At 41.3% G+C, this 23,691-nt stretch overlaps 1 protein-coding gene across 1 annotated transcript in view; it reads left to right on the forward strand.

Moving 5' to 3' along the window:
- The first annotated feature begins 737 nt into the window (after positions 1 to 737).
- The window catches only part of LOC126253401 (uncharacterized), a 122,569-nt gene continuing 99,615 nt past the window's right edge, over positions 738 to 23,691 (forward strand). Inside the window, exons 1-3 of the mRNA XM_049954700.1 lie at positions 738 to 955; positions 1,031 to 1,171; positions 20,612 to 20,760. Of these exons, the coding sequence (XP_049810657.1) occupies positions 859 to 955; positions 1,031 to 1,171; positions 20,612 to 20,760 (387 nt within the window). The 5' untranslated portion in view covers positions 738 to 858. The remainder of the gene's footprint in view (positions 956 to 1,030; positions 1,172 to 20,611; positions 20,761 to 23,691) is intronic.

Below are 23,691 nucleotides of genomic sequence, written 5' to 3' on the forward strand. Positions count from 1 at the left end.
AACTAGGTTATTGTTAACACCTGTTCAACTACTTTTGCAAATATAAAACCAAAAGTAAATGATCAGAAATGTCCATGATGATTCAGAAGAGTTAAAAGTAGCATTGCAACAAATTGAAAACGGAGAAGAAAAGACGAAATTGAGAACAGAGGCATAAGATGTAAACTAAAAGAAACTAAAACATTTCAACAGAAACCGTTCACCAGAACTGACGAAGAAACTGCAGCTAGATCGGAAGAATGTAAAAGTTTTAGTAGCAGAGGAGGAAGCCGAAAAACCAAATATACACTTGAAAAATTACAGAATGTTTATGGACTGATTCAGATACTCCAACGTGAGTGAAAAGTGTGTAAAAATATAGAGCAGATTCTCTGGCAACAGCTGGTCTAAGTGCTGGGCGATGATGGGAGAGTGTGCATGACGCTAATATGTTAAACGGTTTTTAACTATCTCTGAATGTCATGCTCGCCAGTATAGCATCGAATCAGTAGAGTGTCTCTACGGGCCAGTTGGGTTGTCGATGTGATGGTGGAGTGATGCATGAATGTTCGTTCCCTATGGATACGGGATGTAATGTCTAGTCCCTCGGTTTATGTGTTTATTTATAAATGATGGGTGCAGTATCTTCGCATAGTGACATGTTTGTTTAATCATAGCATGGTTTGTTTACAATGCGGTTGAAATAACCTCCTTGGTTTGTTTACGCTTTGACGAGAGTGATGTCTGCAGACATGCGGAAGATCATTGGTACTTCGTAGAAAGTGTTATGCTCGTGGTGGCTGTGTTTGTTGTGTAGTTGAGGTTATGACGTGTTTTGCGCGTGTGCTCACAAACCATAGTATCTTTTCGTAACAAAATATGGGAAGGAAAGCCCACTTTGTTGGGGATGGCCGACAAAAGAAAGGCCCGGGGCGGAAGGCAAGGAAACAAAAGGATCCTGTGATACCGGGGTTAAGTAAGTTATTAACGCAAATAAGTTAGAATATTGATATTATTAAAATTGTTTTGTTATGTTTTCATATTTTGCTAGGAAACGACGGTATCTATAAGCCACTCAGCCACAGGCAAAAGCAACGGGCCATAAGAAGAGCTCATAAACTCTCCGATTTGGCTGAGAAGCGCAAAGCAGCCGACGTTAAACAGAACAACGCCGCCACGAAAGTTAAAGATGGTGAGTCCTCCACTTCCGGCATTAACGCTTAATTCTTGTTTGTAGTCCCCCCCCCCCCCCCCCCCCAAAAAAACCTCCAAAAAGCTTCAAATTCTTCGCGTCTACATCCTACGTACATACTCTGCAAACCATCGTGAAGTGCATGGCAGAGGGTATATGTCTTTTACCAGTTGTCCATGCCATTCACGTATGGCGCGCGGGACGAATGATTGTTTAAATGCCTCTGTACGTTCTGCAATTATTTTAAACTCGCCCACACGATCCCAATGTGAGTGAAATGTAGCGTGTTGTAGTATATTGATAGAGACATCATTTATACCAGTATCTTGAAACTTTGTTAATAAATTTTCTTGCGATAGTTTACGCTAATCTGCAACAGTCTGCCAGTTCAGTTTCTTCAGCATCACTGTAATGCTCTAAAACAGGTCAAACAACCCTGTAACAATTCAAGAATGCTGCCCTTCTCTGTATACGTTCGATAACCCCTGTTAGTCCTGTTTCGTATGGGTCCTAGACACTTGTGCAGTATTCAAGAAAATGTCACATGAGTGATTTGTAAGCAGTCTCCTTCGTAGATGATTGCGCTTCGCAAGTATTGTACCATATACTGAAGTGTGCCACCTGCTTTACCAACAACTGAGCCTATGCGATCGTTCCATTTCAAATCCCTACAAAATGTTACACTCAGGTATTTTTACAATTTGGCTGATTCCAACTATGACTCATTGATATTACAATTATAGGATACAACTTATTTTGTTGTGTGAGGTGTAGTTTTATATTTCTGAACATTTAAAGCCAGTTGCCAATCTGTGCACCACTTTGAAATCTTATTAAAATCCGACTGAATATTTATGCTTCTTCTTTCAGACTATACTTCGTTATGGATAACTGCAGCATTTGAAGAAAAGTCTGAGGTTGCTATTAATATTGTCCACAACATCATTAATGTACAACATGAACAGATAGGGTCCCAACACATGTCTCTGGGGCACTTCTACAGTTAGCTATGACTCTTAATCCAACATTACGTGTGGTGAACTCCCTAACAAAAAGTCTTTAATACAGTCACAAATTTTATTTTATACCCAATATGATCAAACTTTTGACAATAACTGTAGGCTCCTCAGTTTTTTATCTAGCACAATGCTGTAGGTGAATTGTTCTTTATCACAATAAGGAGGCAACGATACATCATAAAACCTATCAGCCTTCCCATCTGTAATGTACAAAGTGTGCACTAAAATTAACTTAAATTGGATAGAAATAAAATTGGATTTTAATCAGGCAATGGAAAAAGGTGACTTTAGAAATGGATATGCTGCAATGAACCATTTGCAAGTCATGAAAGAAATTATAAATTATGAAATGTTTTAGAAGACATTGATTCTAAGAAAGCTGTCGGCTCACTAATAGTGAGATCTCTACTGACAGTCCTTCAGAAACAAGGCATTGGTGTTAGTGACTGAAGAACATACATTTTTATTGGGATCGACTGAAGCATCCGATCCCACCCGTCGACCTTGACCCGTGACGTAAGGCTGCTGTTGTGTGTGACATCACGATGGCGCGGAATTTAGTTTGTGAGAGTGGCGTGTTTGTAGGTGTCGTTTTGATGCTATCGGTGGTGTGTTAGGTGATTTTTTTGGTTTCGTTTGTGAGTGTGGCGTCGTGTGTGAATTTTGGTAAATTGCTTTTTTTTATGTCTTTGGTAGGTATGGATATGATTGACAGGGTCAACAGTTTTCGGTCGTCGGCTATGATGGAGGACAGTGCGTTGTCTCTATAAAATTTCTTCAACTATTTGGATTTTTGGATGAAGTCGTGAAGTGTTCAGTATGTCGTGAAGAAATGAGGCAACTCGCACACACAGGTGCAGTTGTGTGTGTGTGCGTGCGCATGCGCACGTCTGTGTGCGTGCGTGTGTGTGCATTTGTGTGTCTACTGTTGACAAAGGCCATTGGCCAAAAGTTTTAAGTGTGAAAATCTTTTTGTTGTGCCTATCTGCGATTCTGGCATCTCCGCTATACGGTGACTGGCAACTTTTAAAGCTGTAGATTCCTTTACAGGATAGAGAAAAATTGAGAATTGAAAGAGGAATTAGGTAGAGAGATTCGATACCACAAAAGCTATCTCTATCAGCCCTAGAGGGCCGTTTTTGTTTTTTAAAGTTCAGAAATGAAGAATTTGTGGCAAAAGAATGTATGTGAAGCATGTTCATTTTACCAATGACATTTTATTACTGTTTGCCTCTTTTGCAGATACCAAGCAAGGTGGCGCAGTGGTTAGCACTTTGGACTTGCATTCGGGAGGATGACGGTTCAAATCCGTGTCTGGTCATCCTGATTTAGGTTTTCTGTGATTTCCCTAAATCGCTTCGGACAAATGCCAGGATGGTTCATTTGAAAGGGCATGGCCGATTTCCTTCCCCATCCTTCCCTAATCCAAGCTTGTACGTTGTCTCTAATGACCTCATTGTCGAAGGGATGTTAAACACTAATTTCCTCACAAATAACTTCCGGGAATTCAGCCAGGTGACACTTTCAGCGACTGCTGAAATTGTCACCTGGCTGAATTCCCGGAAGTTATTTGAAAGTTGTATACACCAGGAGAAACTCAGGTCTAAAAAAAAAAAAACACCAATGGAAAATCCAGGATGGAATGTAACAATATTCTGAGAAGTTGCCACTCACCATATAGTGGAGATGCTGAGTCGCAGATAGGTACAAAAAAAATATTTTCACACTTAAAGCTTTCGGCCAATGGCCTTTGTCAACAAGATACACACATATGTGCACACATGCATTCACACAAATGCAACTCGCACACACAGGTGCAGTCATGTGTGTGTGCGTGCGCATGCGCATGTCTGTGTGCGTGCGTGTGTGTGCATTTGTGTGTCTACTGTTGACAAAGGCCATTGGCCAAAAGTTTTAAAGTGTGAAAATCTTTTTGTTGTGCCTATCTGCGATTCTGGCATCTCCGCTATACGGTGACTGGCAACTTGCCTTCTCATAATGTTGTAACATAACGAATAAGTTATGTACTGAAATGAAGTAATATAAATTAACTGTGAACTCTTGGGACCTGTTGGTGTATTATTTTGTTTATAGCAGTTGAAACCATTACCTGGATGGACTGAAAATTAGAAAAGTTATGGAGGGCTTTAGGTAAACTATAAGGCTTTCAAAACTAAAATTCCAGTCTGTCTGAAAAGTAATTTTTACAAGCATTGTGTATTACCAGTTTTGATTCATGGCAGTGAGACATGGACATAAACTGTGAAAACCATCCCATATCTGAGGGCTGTTCGGTGCACACTGGAGAGATGCCTGATGAAGAAAATTTTGAGGAGAGACAGTTAAAACAGGTTGTTTGCTTATTCCCAACATATGTTCTGTATGCAATTTATAAATTGGCACCTCAACTGAAGGATTCTGGAAGCAAAATAATGTGCCAAATCATTTATTGACACACCTTGAGTGCAGCCACACAAAATATGGAAAACATATGTAATGGTAATTAAAAGAGACCCATTATTGCAATATTTGCCTACTTAGGTCATGTCATGTCAGACTTTAGACTCGGCAGTAAACCAAGCTAATGGGTGGGGGGGTGGGGGCAAATTACCTTTTGGTATGATCTTCATAGAAACCTAGTCAGACGTGGAAGCCAGCATCACCACTATTGCAAATAGACAGATGCTTCCCCTTTCATTTGCCCCTATACTGTAATCCTTACGTTTCACATTCAATGAGGCAGATCATTTGAGGGAAATTCAGCTCACTGAGGAATTATTGTTTGCTGTCCACAATATTTCTGATACTACTCGACAGAGCAGCAAGAAACGTTTTGTGATTGCAATCTTATGACAATACGTGTACCTCAAATATGAAACTTTCTGGCATATCAAAACTGTGTGCCCTGTTGAACTGTGGTTCAAACTCTTGCCATGGTCCTTCAGGGGCACTTCTCTTACTGATTGAGCTATCCTTGCAGGCTTCATGCACTTCTTTGTAGTGTCACTCTGCCAGTAACTCCTCCTTCCTTTCAAACTCCTCAGGTCTAAAAGTCTAGAATAGGGTCAGTGCCGCACTTGTGTGTTTCGTGTAGGAAGGTTGTTAGCACTTGCCGTGAGGTATGATGGGAACAGAAGATGTGACAGCTGTTTGTGTTACGCAGTCTGTGACAGAGTAGCAGGCAGACAACTTGTTTTGAACTAATACATTCGAAAGAAAGGGTGAGATATTGCTATAAATGATTATTATAAGTTTAATCAGTCCTTGTTTGAGTCGCAGCTGTATAAACTGTGCTAGTATATGCAAACCAAGGACAGTGTCACAACCCATGATTTACTCGAAAAATGAATCAAATATTTATCTGCTCTGTGTTGCTATGCAATTGATCTGCTCAAGCACACTGACTAAGTTTATCAGTGTTTTTTTTTTTTAATTAAATTATGGGGGAGGGAGGTGGATTAGTGTATTGAATGTACAGCTCTTATTAATAAACATTGACCCACTTACCTTCTCCCATGATTGAATTAAAAAACATTGATCCACCTGCTCTAAGTGATGACTTTTGCTGCACTTTCTGATGATTCCACCCGCACAAACCTTTGACTCTTTTATAAGGGTCATTCCACCACCGCATTTCATACGTTTTCGTGTCTGCAGTTAATCCATGAGACAGGTACCAATGGATTATGTTGCCATGCAAAACTGAATCAATTAAATCAGTCCACTTTATGGCACTAACTGGCATAATCACAAAATATTGACTAATACATCGAACAACAGCAAACAAGACAATTGTTTCAATTTCTGGATTAGAAACATGTTGCCTCTGTTCTCGCCTCTCATTGATTATGTCAAAGAATCATACCACTGGCTACTCAAAAGTGACACATTGCCAACCTATGAGCAGTAGATAAGCAAGCACCGCCATGACTGCTGCTGGTCCTTATCTAGACTTTAGTCCTTCGCAAGAGCTGTTCTCTGTACATTGCTGGGATAGCACATTCATTCATTTAGTCACGTATCATGTTCTGCATACCCCTCAGTAAGGAGAACCCTCAGGTATCTACAATGAGGCAGTTGAAATATTAACAGGCAGAAGCAGCCACTAGAGGGAACTTCTGTAAAGTATACTGACAACAAGCTGTGGAAAATATTAATCTAGTTGTACTGAAAATACTGGGAATTAATTCTTGATTGACTGCTAGATGACGACTTCTACCTTCATCTATACAACAGGTGAGCCTCTCGTGACGTGGGGTTACGTGACCTGGTCCTCATTTCTGATATTCCCAACACATCCATCTTTCTTCCCTGAGGAAGGGAGTAACAGTAGATCCTACCAGGAGCAAGAATAGCTTTCTTTTCTACTTTTAAATGTGGCTATCAGTAGTACTCTGAATTCTGTCTCCTGAAGATAATTAGTAGCCAGCCTTTCTGTCTTCTCACTATTGGAACACTATACTACATGAAGAAAGTTATGAACCTGATTAATATGAAAATTGCTGTTATCTGCAATTTCCATCCAGTTGATCTTGTAAATTAAGTGAATGACTTACAAGATACTCTTTTACAGTCCTTTTGAATGTCCCTGAACTTACAATACGTTGCCTGATGTCTGAACTTACAACTTGTTGTAAACTTTTGCACCAGAATATAAAATTCCATTCTTTACCTTTGATAGCAATATGGAATTTATTTTCACTTCTAGTGTTACAGACGTGAATTTCACTGTTTTTCCAAAGCTGTTTCACGGAGGAAGACCACACTGCAGTTCCTTCTCTAAATCCTCGCACAAACGAAAAACTGGCTGACATCGAAATAAGTGTCCAAGGAATAGAAAAGCAACTGAAGTCACCAAACAGAGGAAAGTCCACTGGACCTGACGGGATACCAATTAGATTCTACACAGAGTACGCGAAAGAACTTGCCCCCTTCTAACAGCCGTTGTACCGCAAGTTTCTAGAGGAACGTAAGGTTCCAAATGATTGGAAAAGAGCACAGGTAGTCCCAGTTTTCAAGAAGGGTCGTCGAGCAGATGCGCAAAACTATAGGCCTGTATCTCTGACATCGATCTGTTGTAAAATTTTAGAACATGTTTTTTGCTTGCGTATCATGTTATTTCTGGATACCCATAATCTACTCTGTAGGAATCAACATGGATTCCGGAAACAGCGATCGTGTGAGATCCAACTTGCTTTATTTGTCATGAGACCCAGAAAATATTAGATACTGGCTCCCAGGTAGATGCCATTTTCCTTAACTTCCGGAAGGTGTTCGATACAGTTCCGCACTGTCGCCTGATAAACAAAGTAAGAGCCTATGGAATATCAGACCAGCTGTGTGGCTGGATTGAAGAGTTTCTAGCAAACAGAACACAGCATGTTATTATCAATGGAGAGACGTCTACAGACGTTAAAGTAACCTCTGGCGTACCACAGGGGAGTGTTATGGGACCACTGCTTTTCACAATATATATAAATGACCTAGTAGATAGTGTCAGAAGTTCCATGCAGCTTTTCGCGGATGATGCTGTAGTATACAGAGAAGTTGCAACATTAGAAAATTGCAGCGAAATGCAGGAAGATCTGCAGCGGATAGGCACTTGGTGCAGGGAGTGGCAACTGACCCTTAACATAGACAAATGTAATGCATTGCAAGTACATAGAAAGAAGGAGCCTTTATTGTATGATTATATGATAGCGGAACAAACACTGGTAGCAGTTACTTCTGTAAAATATCTGGGAGTAAGCATACGGAACGATTTGAAGTGGAATGATCATATAAAATTAATTGTTAGTAAGGCAGGTGCCAGGTCGAGATTCATTGGAAGAGTCCTTAGAAAATGTAGTCCATCAACAAAGGCGGTGGTTTACAAAACACTCGTTCGACCTATACTTGAGTATTGCTCATCAGTGTGGGATCCGTACCAGGTCGGGTTGACAGAGAAGATCCAAAGAAGAGCGGCGCGTTTCGTCACAGGGTTATTTGGTAAGTGTGATAGCGTTACGGAGATGGTTAGCAAACTCAAGTGGCAGACTCTGCAAGAGAGGCGCTCTGCATCGCGGTGTAGCTTGCTGTCCAGGTTTCGAGAGGGTGCGTTTCTGGATGAGGTATCGAATATATTGCTTCCCCCTACTTATACCTCCCGAGGATATCACGAATGTAAAATTAGAGAGATTTGAGCACGCACTGAGGCTTTCCGGCAGTCGTTCTTCCCGCAAACCATATGTGAGTGGAACAGGAAAGAGAGGTAATGACAGTGGCACGTAAAGTGCCCTCCGCCACACACCATTGGGTGGCTTGTGGAGTATAAATGTAGATGAGTGAGTAAATGTAATGACATGTGAGTGCAAGAAATCCAGAATCTATGAAGAGACTTCCACAAGACTTTCACCTATCAACTTGACCTTGTATTTGGTAGAATAAATAATTTGCATTGCCCCAGATTATTCTATATGGAATTATGGTAGCAACCTCCTCTGCAGGTCAACACAGTGGGAGAGTTTTCTAAGTGTGAAGCAGGCAGAACTGTGCTTTTTGGTGTACTTATCAGTCTGAGTTTGTTATCTGTGTAGATACCTTGGAATTTCAGATATGGTGCTTCATTTTGTATGAGTTAATATTAGTACTTTATTCATCTAAGTGTCATGATATAGTTGGGATTTGTGAACTTTAAAAGAAAGGAAGAGATCTCCCAATATACAACTTGAAGTTGCTTGCTGATCTCCATCTCTATGTGCAGTCTGTCAGGAACTGCTGTACGGATTTTTATCCTATTTTGGCTAATAGATACACTGATTCACAAGGAGGACTTTTGTATGTGATTTATAAATATTTCGTACAAATTTTCTGAATTATGATGAACTGAAGTTACGATGTGAAAATGATACCATTGCAAACAGCCACAACAACTTGAGAGACCAGCAGTGCCTCAGGAATGTAGCGAGTGTGATCTAATTCGCATCTGGTGTGTCATTCTAGTGGTAGAATGTGTGGCTGGAACCAGAAAGGTTGTGGGATTGAATCCAGGGTGGGCCAATTTTTTTCACTGTGCCTTTTAACTTAGCTTTCACCTGTGGGATATAGGGATAGACATTTTGAAATATGGCAACAATTTCAGACTGCCAGTTTCTGCTTCCCTCATGTTAACAATCACAATTTGCACTCTTAACTCACCGCAAATTCTGTGAACAATAGGCAGTGAGTTACTTAACATAGAAGTGTCATAATAAATATGTTGTTGTTGTTGTTGTTGTTGTTGTTGTTGTTGTTGTCTTCAGTGCAGAGACTGGTCCGATGCAGCTCTCCATGCTACTCTATCCTGTGCGAACTTCATCATCTCCCAGTACCTGCTGCAACCTACATCCTTCTGAATCTGTTTAGTGTATTCATCTCTTGGTCTCCCTCTATGATTTTTACCCTCCACGCTGCCCTTCAATACTAAATTGGTGATCCCTTGATGCCTCAGAATATTACCTCCCAACTGATCCCTTCTTCTAGTCAAGTTGTGCCACAAATTTCTCTTCTCCCCAATTCTATTCAATACCTCCTCATTAGTTATGTGATCTACCCATCTAATCTTCAGCATTCTTCTATAGCACCACATTTCGAAAGCTTCTATTGTCTTCTTGTGTAAACTATTTATCGTCCATGTTTCACTTCCACACATGGCTACACTCCATACAAATACTTTCAGGAACGACTTCCTGACACTTGATGTTAACAAATTTCTCTTCTTCAGAAGCACTTTCCTTGCCATTGCCAGTCTACATTTTATATCCTCTCTACTTAGACCATCGTCAGTTATTTTGCTCCCCAAATAGCAAAACTCCTTTACTACTTTAAGTGTCTCATTTCCTAATCTAATTCCCTCAGCATCACCTGATTTAATTCGACTACATTCCATTATTCTTGTTTTGCTTTTGTTGATGTTCATCTTGTATCCTCCTTTCAAGACCATGTCCATTCCGTTCAGCTGCTCTTCCAGGTCCTTTGCTGTCTCTGACAGAATTACAATGTCATCGGCGAACCTCAAAGTTCATATTTCTTCTCCTTGGATTTTAATTCATACTCCGAATTTTTATTTTGTTTCCTTTACTGCTTACTCAATAAACAGATTGAATAACATTGGGGATAGGCTACAACCCTGTCTCACTCCCCTCCCGACCACTGCTTCCCTTTCATGTCCCTCGACTCTTTTAACTGCCATCTGTTTCCTGTACAAATTGTAATTAGCCTTTCGCTCCCTGTGTTTTAACTCTGCCATCTTCAGAATTTGAAAGTGAGTATTCCAGTCAACATTGTCAAAAACTTTCTCTAAGTCTACAAATGCTAGAAACATGTGTTTGCCTTTCCTTAATCTATTTTCTAAGATAAGTTGTAGGGTCAGCATTGCCTCATGTGTTCCAACATTTCTACGGAATCCAAACTGATTTTCCCCGAAGTCGACTTCTACTAGTTTTTCCATTCGTCTGTAGAGAATTTTTTGTTAGTATTTTGTAGCTGTGGCGTATTAAACTGATAGTTTGGTAATTTTCACATCTGTCAACACCTGCTTTCTTTGGGATTGGAATTATTACATTCTTCTTGGAGTCTGAGGGTATTTCACCTGTCTCATACATCTTGCTCACCAGATGGTAGAGTTTTGTCAGGGCTGGCTCTCCCAAGGCTGTCAGTAGTTCTAATGGAATGTTGTCTACTCCCGGGGCCTTGTTTCGACTTAGGTCTTTCAGTGCTCTGTCAAACTCTTAACGCAGTATCGTATCTCCCATTTCATCTTCATCTACATCCTCTTCCATTTCCATAATATTGTCCTCAAGAACATGACCCTTGTATAGACCCTCTATATACTCCTTCCACCTTTCTACTTTCCATTCTTTGCTTAGAACTGGGTTTCCATCTGAGCTCTTGATATTCATGCAAGTGGTTCTCTTTTCTCCAAAGGTCTCTTTAATTTTTCTGTAGGCAGTATCTATCTTACCCCTAATGACCACTAACAAAAAGATAACAAAGTCATCGTCAGGCTGTGATGTGAGCATTAAAGTTTGAAATGTTTTAAACCAATAGTTTCCTTGTAGTTGTTTGAGAACAGTTTTGTAGTGGGGGAGAAAAAAAAAAAAGCTGGTGATTTCAAAATATGTGCTGTTTTTATTTTTTATGCTACAGTGTATAAGTTTTCAGAAAACTACTTGAGCAACTTTGCTTCATTTACATGCATTGCATTCTTTCAGCATTGCAATAGATGACTCAACTTTTAGCTTTCCACCTTTCCTTGAATCAGACCTAGATGTGGACATGATTCTTTGCATGGTATCACAAAGAAGTCTGCCACAAAGAGTCCATGACAAAGAATTGCAGCAGTGGATCTCAACACTCCATCACAGGGTGTACTAAGCATCACAAGAGGAGTGCTGTAACATGAGCTAAATATCTACTTCATGCATGTTTTTATTCTTTTTTCTATATTTGTGCCACATCAGTCAGCCTAGATATGGGTTGAATCACTTGTGCCACACACAAGCATGATTTTCTAATGGTATTTACATTGGTTACTAACATCACGATGTACTCCCATCATTACCAAGATGCATGCATCCAGACAACATTCCTGCCATGCATTGCTTCGTTTGCATTCATAAGTTACTTGGAAGTGATGGTATTCAGTTACTTAACATTGTTCCCTGCAATTTAATCATAAAGTCTGCAGTGGCCCGCGAACAAAATACACTTTGCCACGAGTCATGTGGCCGTAGATAATTAATGCAACTCGTACAAAGCTGGGGCAGGTCACAAAGTTGTATATACAGGCATATGTGTATGCACAAATTTGTTGAAGAGAGGACAGTATAGGTTGTTGGCCATGGCCTTGTTGAAGGAACCGACCCAGAATTTGCCTAAAGTGAGGTATGTAAACCTCAAGCAGAATGGTTGGATGGAGCATAAGCCTCCAGAAACTGTGACCTGTCTCTTAACGGATGCACTACCTTAGTTGGCTATATCTAATATCCAGTTCTGTGCCCATTGAGCTCTACTCCTGCTACTAGTAAATATGATGAGGAGAGTTCTGGCAGAATGTACATAATTTGGGAGTACAGTAAAAGCGCAGAGTTGTTGCCCCACAGAAAAGAACGAAAACTTTGCCCACAAGCTGTGGCCAAGAGAAGAGGTGATCGCCCAGTGGTGGAGCACGCTGCTCAGCACAATGAGCTCGAGTTCAGCAGCTGCTTTACAAGCCATGCCGTCTAGGTCATACCTCCGAGCACCAGCTTTTCTGAACTACATGAATGGGAGCTATCCTATCAGTCTCAGTCTCTGCTAACCCACTGGGTCCACACCCTCTACTCAACCGTCCTCTGTCCTGACACCCCCTATCGATCTGTTGCCTCCAGATCATCATCATCATCATCTTCTTCTTCTTCATCATCATTTTGCACTTTCCGAACTCTCTTGCTCCGGTGCCTTTTGCATTTGTTGGCTCTCCTTCCTGGATTCCTATCCCCACACTGCTGCCCACCCCCTCCAAGCTGCCAGCTACCCTTCCCCAACCCTTCCTGCCTCTTTGTCCCGTAACCCACCCCACAACCCCTCACCCCACTTCTCTTGTTGAACTGCAGTCCCTGCACCACTGGCAAAAAGCTTGTGTGTGCACTTTTTTGTGCCTGTCTGCTACCAGTATGACATTTTTATTTATTTGGAATTGATAATATGAGCCTTTGTAAGAAGGTTTACATGTTTATTGTGAACCAGTTGTAACCTTATTCCCACATTCTCTTGGCTATGTCTGGGCCATTTGTTGGTATACTTTTATCATGAGCAAACATTACAGTTCTTTAAGAGTCATTCTGTCTCTTTGAGAAATCATTTATGTAGGTGAAGAAAAGGAGTGCACAAGTATTGACCCTTGTGAAATGTAATATTTAATGTTTTTCCATCCTGAATTTAGTTTCACTCCTGTGCCATTATTTGTTTGTGACCTATTGTTTTTTGTCATTAAGATATGAATCCAGTTTATATAGTTGAAAAATGGGATCTGCACAAACAAAAAAGCCTTTTCAAGACGACAGAAAATAGCGAAAGGACAACTTTCATGTTTATTTCTCCCTGAATTGAGGTTGTGCATTGCTTTCTTTGTCAAGAAGTATTTAAAAGTTTGAGTGCACTGGAAGGAGGCAGTTTTGTCCATAATTAGAGGTCACATGCTTATTTTCGTTTCTAGTAGAAGGGATACTGATGAGAATTGCTTATCAGTTTTTTGTTCTGTCGTGCATGACAGAGCACACTTCTAAAAACATTCTAAAGCCATGATCCCATTAATATTTATTTATTTAAAACAACTGGTTTCGACAGACTTTTGCTATCATCTCCAGGTCTTAAAAAATATTTTTGTTATGAAATGTGTTCATTTTAAGTTGAATCCCATGCCAAGTTGTCATGTGGAGAAAAAGCATCACATTAAGAAAGGTTTGTCATAACAACATCTCCTGCTTAGTAGGCAGATTAATTCAATCACTGCGCCATCTGGGGCACAGTATTGTCACATCTGCGTTGGGTGTACTTGTGCATTCGCACTGACAGTGGATCCATTGCTCCTCTAGGTGAATCAATTATTTGAATGTGTGTTGTCTGTTCATTCGGATATGTGCAAAAGAACAGATACCATGCAGGATCCGCAGCTGTGATACATTATATGTAAATTGAAATTGGATGTGGGGGGAAAGGAAAGGAAAGGAAAGGGATTACCGATGTCCCGATGCAGTTGACATCAGTAATTCCTTTCCTTCCCTTTCTCCCCATCCCCACCTTCAATTTACATGTAATGTGTGTAGATCCCCATTGGGAAATTTTGGATGTTCATGAGGAATCTAGATTCATCGCTATGCTATGTGTCAGACAGCAGCAAGTAGTTAATAGTCTGTGGTGCCTTGAATGTAGATTTTCTAATGTATTCTGATAGGAAAAATGATCTGGAAATCTTATTTGGATCCTACAATTTGATCTTAGTAATTAACTTTCCAACACTGGTGAATAAAGACAGTAGGACCCTAACTAATAATGTTTTCTTTGGTGAAGCTCAGAGTAAGAAAATAACTGCTTACCCAGTAACAAATGCTCTCTCTGGTTATGTTGCAAAGTTGATTAGGATAAATAACATAGTACCTTATAATGTAGGATAGTAGATACTCCTCAGTGGAATTCAGTTAGAATGATTAATGGCTCCAGGACAAATGTTTCTAAGAACAGTTTACAAGAGATGACCTACTATGAAGTTTATAATGCTAACATAATATTTAATCTGTTCCATGATATACTCAAATTATTATTTGAAAATAATTTTCTGTACAAGCTAATCAGAAAAGTCAGTAAACAGCTATGTAAAAACCCATGGATCACTAGAGGGATTAAAGTATCTTGTGAAAGGAAATGAGACATACATCTTTTGGTAAGAACAAGTAGTTGCTAATGACATAAAGCACTCAGAATTACTAAGAAAGGTTATTAAAAAAAAATCAAGGAACATGCACGTATGAAATCAGTAATCCTGATGACAGACTTGAGGCTGTATAGAATGTAGTGAAACAACAGGTCAGTTGATCACAGAACAGGATAGCATCACTACTGAACTGAATGAAAGGGCTATAAATGATGAGCCAAAGCTCACAAATATATTTAATAATCTTTTGTGAGTAATGAGAGATGCCAAGATCCGAAGCGTCAGGTAGAGCTGAAGGTGGCGTAGCAGCATTCGGAACAGGCGTTGCCGGCAAACGAGGCCGAAGCTGGTCCGAATGACGCACTGCAACACCTGTGTCCGTCTGGATTTCATACAGGCGTTGGCCACGGTGTTGTAAGATGCGGCCCGGACTCTATTTTGGCCGCCTGCCATATCCCCGTATCCAGACAAGGTCGTCGGCGGTGAACCGGCCAAGTGAAGGCACCCGCGGCTGTGAGGTGGAAGGCCACAGAAGATGAAGTAGCGCGCGGGGCGGTCGACCATGTAAGAGCTCAGCCGGCCTGTGATCGCCCATGGGGGTGAAACGGTAAGAAGCCAGAAACTGGAGAAGCGCATCATCAGCAGCAGAAGAAGTCAGGAGTTTCCGCAACTGAGCCTTAAATGTGCGGACCAGTCGTTCAGCCTCACCGTTTGATTGTGGATGGAATGGAGGGGCCGTGACATGCATAACGCCGTGACGAGCACAAAAATCCGAAAATTCGGAAGAGGCAAATTGCGGACCATTATCAGTAACAAGAGCAGAGGAAAGGCCTTCTAAAGAAAAAATGCGGGTGAGAGCACTTGTGGTTGCCGCGGTGGTAGGCGACATGCAACAGACAATGAAAGGAAAGTTAGAGTAGGTGTCAATTACGAGGAGCCAATAAGTACCTAAAAAAAGGTCCCGCGAAGTCAGCATGAATGCGCTCCCAGGGCGTCTCGGGCGAAGGCCACGGTGACAAAGATGACTTCGGGGCAGCAGCCTGTGACGCACAAGAGTCGCAGGCAGCGACCATGTGTGCTATTTCAGAGTCGATGCCAGGCCAGTACACATGACGGCACGCCAGAGATTTTGTGCGAGGGACACCCCAGTGCCCTTGGTGAAGGAGGCCCAAGACCGAAGCACGCAAAGGCACAGGTACCACAACACGCAGCAAAGCATTGTCGGTGGAAAGGAGGATTACACTATTCCTAGCCGTGAGGCGGTAGCGCAAAGCGTAGTAGTTCCGCAACGGGTCAGAAGTCTTAGTGGACGGACGATCTGGCCAACCCTTTTGAATACAGTGTAAAACCCAGGAGAGGGTAGGATCAGAACCCGTAGCAGCCGCCAGCTGGTTCCCAGTGATGGGGATTCCGTCCACAACCCGCTGCTCAGCAACATCCAGGTGGAAACACAAAAGTTCGTCCTTATCGAATGCCAGATCAGGACCCATGGGAAGGCGAGACAGTGCATCAGCATTCGCATGTTGAGTCGTCGGCCGGAAATTAATCTCATAATTGAAACGAGACAAGTAAAGAACCCAACACTGGAGCTGGTGTGCAGCCTTGTCGGGAAGTGACGATGATAGATGAAACAAGGAAACAAGTGGTTTGTGATGCGTAACAGGATGAAATTTGGATCCATAGAGAAAAACACCAAACTTATGAAGAGCATAAATAATGGCCAAAGCTTCCCTTTCAATTTGAGAATACTTTTGTTGGGCATCCGTGAGCGTTTTGGAGGCATAAGCAATGGGTTGTTCAGAGCCGTCAGAAAAACGGTGCGCAAGGACTGCACCGACCCCTATTGAGAGGCGTCTGTGGCAAGAACAAGATGTTGGCCAGGTCGATAAGTAGCCAGGCACGGGGCCTGTTTCAGCATAGTCTTCAATTTCTGGAAAGCCGCATCGCATGACGCGGACCAGCGAAAAGGCACGTTTTTATGCAACAGGTGTTACAACGGCTGAGCCACCGACGCAGCAGATGGTAAAAACTTGTGATAGTATGCTATTTTCCCTAAGAAGGCCTGCAGTTCCTTAACAGATGTAGGGCAAGGAAGGGCATTGATCGCAGTGACAGTTTGTGGAAGCGGACGAATACCATTCGAGAGAGTTGAAATCCCAAGTACGTGATAGATGCCTGAAAAAATTGTGATTTCTGAAGATTACACTTAAGACTGGCAGTCTGTAAGACATGAAAAAGTTTGCGGAGGTTCTGAAGATGTTCATCAGTGGTGGAGCCAGTGACAACAATGTCGTCCATGTAATTTATACACCCAGGGACAGGGAGCAATAATTGTTCCAAGAATCGCTGAAAGAGAGCAGGGACGCTGGCAACCCCGAATGGCAATCGTTGGTATTGATAGAGGCCGAAAGGCGTATTAAGGACCAGAAACTGCCGGGAAGCAGTGTCGAGAGGATGTTGATGATAAGCTTCTGACAGGTCAATTTTAGAAAAATACTGGCCTCCCGCAAGTTTAGTGAACAATTCTTCAGGTCGGGGCATAGGGTAAGTGTCGATGAGGCATTGCGCATTTACAGTGGCTTTAAAATCGCCACAGAGACGAATATCACCATTGGGCATAGCAACGACAACGACAGGAGAGGACAACTCACTGGAAGTGACAGGAACCAAGACCCCTGAAGTAGTGAGACGATCCAGCTCCTGTTTTATCTGATCACGAAGGGCCACAGGATTGGGCCGAGCCCGAAAAAACTTAGGCTGAGCAGTGGGTTTGAGCGTGATATGAGCTTCAAAGTCGTTTGCATGGCCTAACCCAGGAGAAAAAATGGACGTAAATGTCAACAAGGAATCCAATTGAGCATAAGGAATAGCATCAGAGACGATATTGACAGAGTCATCTATGGAGAACCCAAAAACGCGAAAGGCATCGAAACCAAAAAGATTCTCTGCGTTACCCTGGTCGACCACAAATATGGGAACAGTACGAACGACGGATTTGTAAGATACCTCAGCATTAAATTGTCCCAAGAGAGAAATCTTCTGTTTATTGTACGTCCGTAATTGCCGAGTGACAGGTGATAGGAGTGGAGAACCCAACTGAAGATAGTCTGAGAATTAATTATAGTGGCAGCAGAACCGGTATCCACCTGCATGCAAACATCCCGACCAAGGATTTGGACAGTGAGGAATAAATTCCCTGAAAGGGAAGAAGTGTTATTGACAGACAACACAGAAGCAGAATCAGCGTCACGGTCATGAACATCATGTATGCGGTCGGATTTGCAAACGGCAGACACATGACCCTTCTTTTTGCAATTGTGACACACGGCCCAACGTTGGGGAAAGTCCTCCTGTGAATGTTTCGTAAAACGCCGCGGACATGAAGGAAGTTGCCGGGGGTTTTGCTGCAGTTTCTTAGAGGGTTGTTTACGGTTAGGCCGAGGCTGCGCGTGGGAGCGTACTGCGGCCATGTCGGCCGGCGGGGACACACCGCACGCGTCGTCAACAGTGCACAGAGGTTGTATTTCCCCGACGTCACCCCACACCTCTATTTGCACCCCAGCAGTGCGAGAAATTTCAAAAGACTGCACGATGGATAGGACTTCATCTAGGGTCGGATTTGCCAACTGAAGGGCACATTGCCGAACTTCTTTGTTGGGTGCTGACCAGATAATAGCATCCCGTACCATGGAATCAGCATAGGATTCTTTGTAAACGTCAGTAACAAATTGACACTTTCGACTGAGGCCGTGAAGTTCAGCAGCCCAAGCGCGATAGGATTGATTTGGTTGTTTTTGACAACGATAAAAGGCAACATGAGAGGCTACCACATGCGTTTGCTTTTGAAAATAGACAGACAGAAGTGAGCACATTTCAGCAAAGGACAAAGACGCGGGATCTTTCAAAGGAACCAATTGCGACAACAACCGATACATTTGAGGTGAAATCTATGAAAGGAACAAAGACTTACATGTTTGTTTGTCCGTGACATGAAATGCCAAGAAGTGCTGTCGAAGACGTTTTTCCTAATCAGACCAGTCTTCCGCCGTCTCGTCGTAAGGAGGAAAAGGAGGTATAGACAACGACGAGAAATGTCCCGCATTAGATGCCGCGACGAAATCGCGAATCGCCGATGTTAGAAGCGTTTGCTGTTCAATGAGACCTTGCAATAGTTGCTCGACAGTAGCCATGGAAACCTGTGGGTCAACAATGCAAAGGAAAAATCCCATCCTCGTCGCCAATTGTTATAACGTCAAGTTGAACACATATGTTTCAAAACGACACAACACATCATGAGTCACTGAGCATGTTGACAAAGCAAGACATGTGTACACGGTAACATTCGAATGAGCACTGAGTCCAAGTCTAGCGGCCGCTGGCTGCTGGCTGGCTGCTTAGGTGGCGCGGCTGCTGCATGGCTGGCAGACAGTGCTGCATGTAGAGGACGCGCATAATTGCGCGGCGGCACTTTGAATGATCGGCGAGGCACAACAGTTAACCTCTCTGTTTTTTGTGTACATGGCTTGGTTATTGTGTTCTTTCTTTACATGTATTGTGTTTTTCTCATTTGAAGTCTGTAGGCCTGTTCTAACAGAGACTTCAGTTAAGTATTCCAGTGCTTCTTGTCTGTTGTAGCAGAGTAGTGCGAGGTCATCTGCAAATGCTTGGCATTTTATGATTGTCTTGTTTGCCCATGTTCTTCCTAACTGATTTTTTTTTTTTTTTTTTTACTTTTTGTTCCCATTGTTTAATAATTTTGTTCAAGACCATGTTGATTATAAAGGGTGATAGACCATTTTCTTGTCTGACTCATTTATGTATCCTGAAAGGGCCTGAGATTTCCCCCATAAATTTTATTTTGGATGTGGTGTCTGTAAGTGTCTATTGTATGAGTGACCTAGTTATTCTGTCTATTCCATATTCTTCTAGTGTGTCAAAGAGAGTCTGCTGTTCTATAGAGTAGTAGTTCATCTTAAAATCCGTGATTGTGATTACCGTGTTGTTCATCTGTTTGACCTTCAGGAGTGTTTGCAGGTCCCAGATCTGTTCAATAAAGGACCTTTCTTTTCTGAAGCCTGTTCAGTATTCACCTATCTTTGTATCATCTTGTGGTTCTAGCATGTGGAGTAATGCCTTGGAGACAATTGGTGGACATTTATTTATAATGGTAAAAATTCTGTAAACTGGAATTTGGGAACACTTAGTTGTTACTAATGTTTACTCTATTTTCTCCTCGCTTTATATTGTGTGTTTTCTGTAACTGCATCAGTTCTGCCTCAAATCTGTTATAAATACAAAAAGCCAAACACTACACAGGAATGCTCAGACAATACTTTTATTAGAGAACTGGGCTTGAATTGTAGGAGGAGGAGAAAAAAAGCATATATTGCAAAAAGAAACATTGACTTATGTTAACTCTGACTATTACTGCTATTTTAGTAGGCCTGCTTTGAGCCTTGCGAGATGGATTATTTGGCCTTTTGGTATGCCTTAGTGTAACTTTTGTTTTGTAGCATTTTGTGGGTGTTGGTAAATTGTGTATAGTTAGTTTGTTGATAGTTGTTAAGAAGGGAGACAAAGTTAACCATGTTTTATGCAAGCATGTTTGGCATGACCAAGAAGTAGCTTATAACTAAAGAAAATAAGTGTGTAGAATGAGTATGTTGTCATTATGAACTTTGGTGACTCATACTGACTAGATAATTTAACTTTCTTCCAGAAGTTCCAGGTTTGGATCTGATGATAGCAGTAGTTAAAAAATGCCATGAAGTAGTGTAACTTATTAAAAGGTAGTTAAAGAAGCTAGACAGTATAATTCATAAAAATGACGAAGCTTAGCATTCGAGATGATGGTTTTTTTATTTTATTTCAAATGTTCCTTCATAAAATATGTTCAACACTATTTTGAACATTAATACATTTTAAGATAAATATACATAAGTCCAAGTAACAATAATTTAATATTTATCCATGTGTTGGCCATTTTTACAGGAAAATCAAACAATACAAAGAAAATATCCTCTGTGTCTTCAGCAGTGTCATCAGGCCATGCCCAACAGAAAGCAGATAAAAATAAGAAAAAGAAACAATTGTTAGAATCTGATGACGATGATTCTGATGATGGAGAGGGTGATTTGAAGGTATATTGTTCTACTTAAACTGCACTATCTAAATCTATATAATTAAACTACATTTTCTTCTTTGCATCCTTTGTTTCTGTATTTCTACAAAATCATAAAATTTATGACATTTCTCTAGATTGTGTGTTGGTGTATGTGTAATTACAAAAAATACAAGGATCATTCAAAATTAAAGAGACAAATTGGTCTGGAAAAAAGCATTTATTTTTACAAAACAACACTGTTTCTACTTTGCAACATAATCCTCTTGAACATTTATCCACTTGGCTACAAGCTTTTTTATTCCTGCTGCAAAGAATGCTTTATCTTGACATTTGAACCAATTTCCCACAAACTTTTTTACATCCTCATTGTCCTGGAACCTCTTCCCACATAACACATCCTTCAGTGCACCAAACAAATGGAAATCACTAGATGCGAAATCAGGACTGTAAGGGAGATGAGGCAGTACTTCCCAGCCCATTTTGTCGATGGTTTCACGGGTTAGTTGAGCAATATGAGGACGTGTGTTGTCTTGCTGGAGAGTCGCACCTCTCCTCTGAGATCCACAACGTCTCTCTCTCTCTCTCTCTCTCTCTCTCTCTCTCTCTCTCATGGCTGGTTTCACCTTGTTTAAAAGCAAATCCAAAGTAGTAATGTCTGTTCATTGTATACTGCTGTTTGAGATAATCACAAAAAACTGGGCCTTCATCATCCCAAAACCCCATCAACATGACTTTTCCTGCTGATGCTTGGATTTTGAATTCTTTCTTGGCAGGTAAGCTGGTGTGCTTCCACTCCATGCTTTGTCTTTTTGATGGCTCATAATAGTGAACCCAAGTTTCACCCCAAGTTAAAAATTTTGTTGAGGAAGTGCTCATCTTAGCTTTCATAATGTTGCTTTAGCTCTGTACACACTCTCAACCTTGCTTCTTTGTGTACCATGTCAACTCCTTTGAGACCCATCTTGCACATGTTTTGTGGTACTTCAGCTTGTTATAGATAATGTTATGAACTGTACCAGTACTAACTTGCACCTTATCAACTATCATTTGCAAAGTCATACAGCAATTGGCAAAAATAATGTCATCAATTCGACTTTCAAGTGAGAGAGTTCAAACTGCAACTGGTCGGCCAGAACGGTGTTCGTCAGTCACTGAGTCATGACCATTTTTGAACTGCTCTACCCACTTGTAAAAATTTGCACAATTCATACAACCTTCACCATAAACTTACGAGATTCTACAGTATATATTCACTGGTTTCTTGCCTTCAGCAAGTAAAAAAACGAATGACAGACATTGTTCAATTAATGTGGGCACTTCAAGTGGACTCGCCATCTTGAAATGTATTTTTGAGGTTATAAACAAAACAATAGCCCCCATTCGGATCTCTGGGCGGGGACTACTCAAGAGGATGTCGTTATCAGGAGAAAGAAAACTGGCGTCCTACGGATCGGAGCATGGAATGTCAGGTCCCTTAATCGGGCAGGTAGGTTAGAAAATTTGAAAAGGGAAATGGATAGGTTAAAGTTAGATATTGTGGGAATTAGTGAAGTTCGGTGGCAGGAGGAACAAGACTTTTGGTCAGGTGAATACAGGGTTATAAATACAAAATCAAATAGGGGTAATGCAGGAGTAGGTTTAATAATGAATAAAAAAATAGGAGTGCGGGTTAGCTACTACAAGCAGCATAGTGAACGCATTATTGTGGCCAAGATAGACACAAAGCCCATGCCTACTACAGTAGTACAAGTTTATATGCCAACTAGCTCTGCAGATGAAGAAGAAATTGATGAAATTTATGATGAGATAAAAGAAATTATTCAGGTAGTGAAGGGAGATGAAAATTTAATAGTCATGGGTGATTGGAATTCGAGAGTAGGAAAAGGGAGAGAAGGAAACATAGTGGGTGAATATGGATTGGGGGAGAGAAATGAAAGAAGAAGAAAGAGGAAGCCGTCTGGTGGAATTTTGCACAGAGCATAACTTTATCATAGCTAACACTTGGTTCAAGAATCATAAAAGAAGGTTGTATACATGGAACAACCCTGGAGATACTAGAAGGTTTCAGATAGATTATATAATGGTAAGACAGAGATTTAGGAACCAGGTTTTAAATTGTAAGACATTTCCAGGGGCAGATGTGAACTCTGACCACAATCTGTTGGTTATGACCTATAGATTAAAACTGAAGAAACTGCAAAAAGGTGGGAATTTAAGGAGATGGGACCTGGATAAACTGAAAGAACCAGAGGTTGTACAGAGTTTCAGGGAGAGCATAAGGGAACAATTGACAGGAATGGGGGAAAGAAATAACAGTAGAGGAAGAATGGGTAGCTTTGAGGGATGAAGTAGTGAAGGCAGCAGAGGATCAAGTAGGTAAAAAGACGAGGGCTAGTAGAAATCCTTGGGTAACTGAAGAAATATTGAATTTAATTGATGAAAGGAGAAAATATAAAAATGCAGTAAATGAAGCAGGCAAAAAGGAATACAAACGTCTCAAAAATGAGATCGACAGGAAGTGCAAAATGGCTAAGCAGGGATGGCTAGAGGACAAATGTAAGGATGTAGAGGCTTATCTCACTAGGGGTAAGATAGATACTGCCTACAGGAAAATTAAAGAGACCTTTGGAGATAAGAGAACCACTTGTATGAACATCAAGAGCTGAGATGGTAACCCAGTTCTAAGCAAAGAAGGGAAAGCAGAAAGGTGGAAGGAGTATACAGAGGGTCTATACAAGGGTGACGTACTTGAGGACAATATTATGGAAATGGAAGAGGATGTAGATGAAGATGAAATGGGAGATGCAATACTGCGTGAAGAGTTTGACAGAGCACTGAAAGACCTGAGTCGAAACAAGGCCCCTGGAGTAGACAACATTCCATTGGAACTACTGACGGCCTTGGGAGAGCCAGTCCTGACAAAACTCTACCATCTGGTGAGCAAGAT

The sequence above is a fragment of the Schistocerca nitens genome, chromosome 4 (assembly GCF_023898315.1).
Source record: "Schistocerca nitens isolate TAMUIC-IGC-003100 chromosome 4, iqSchNite1.1, whole genome shotgun sequence".
Classification (NCBI taxonomy): Eukaryota; Metazoa; Arthropoda; class Insecta; order Orthoptera; family Acrididae; genus Schistocerca; species Schistocerca nitens.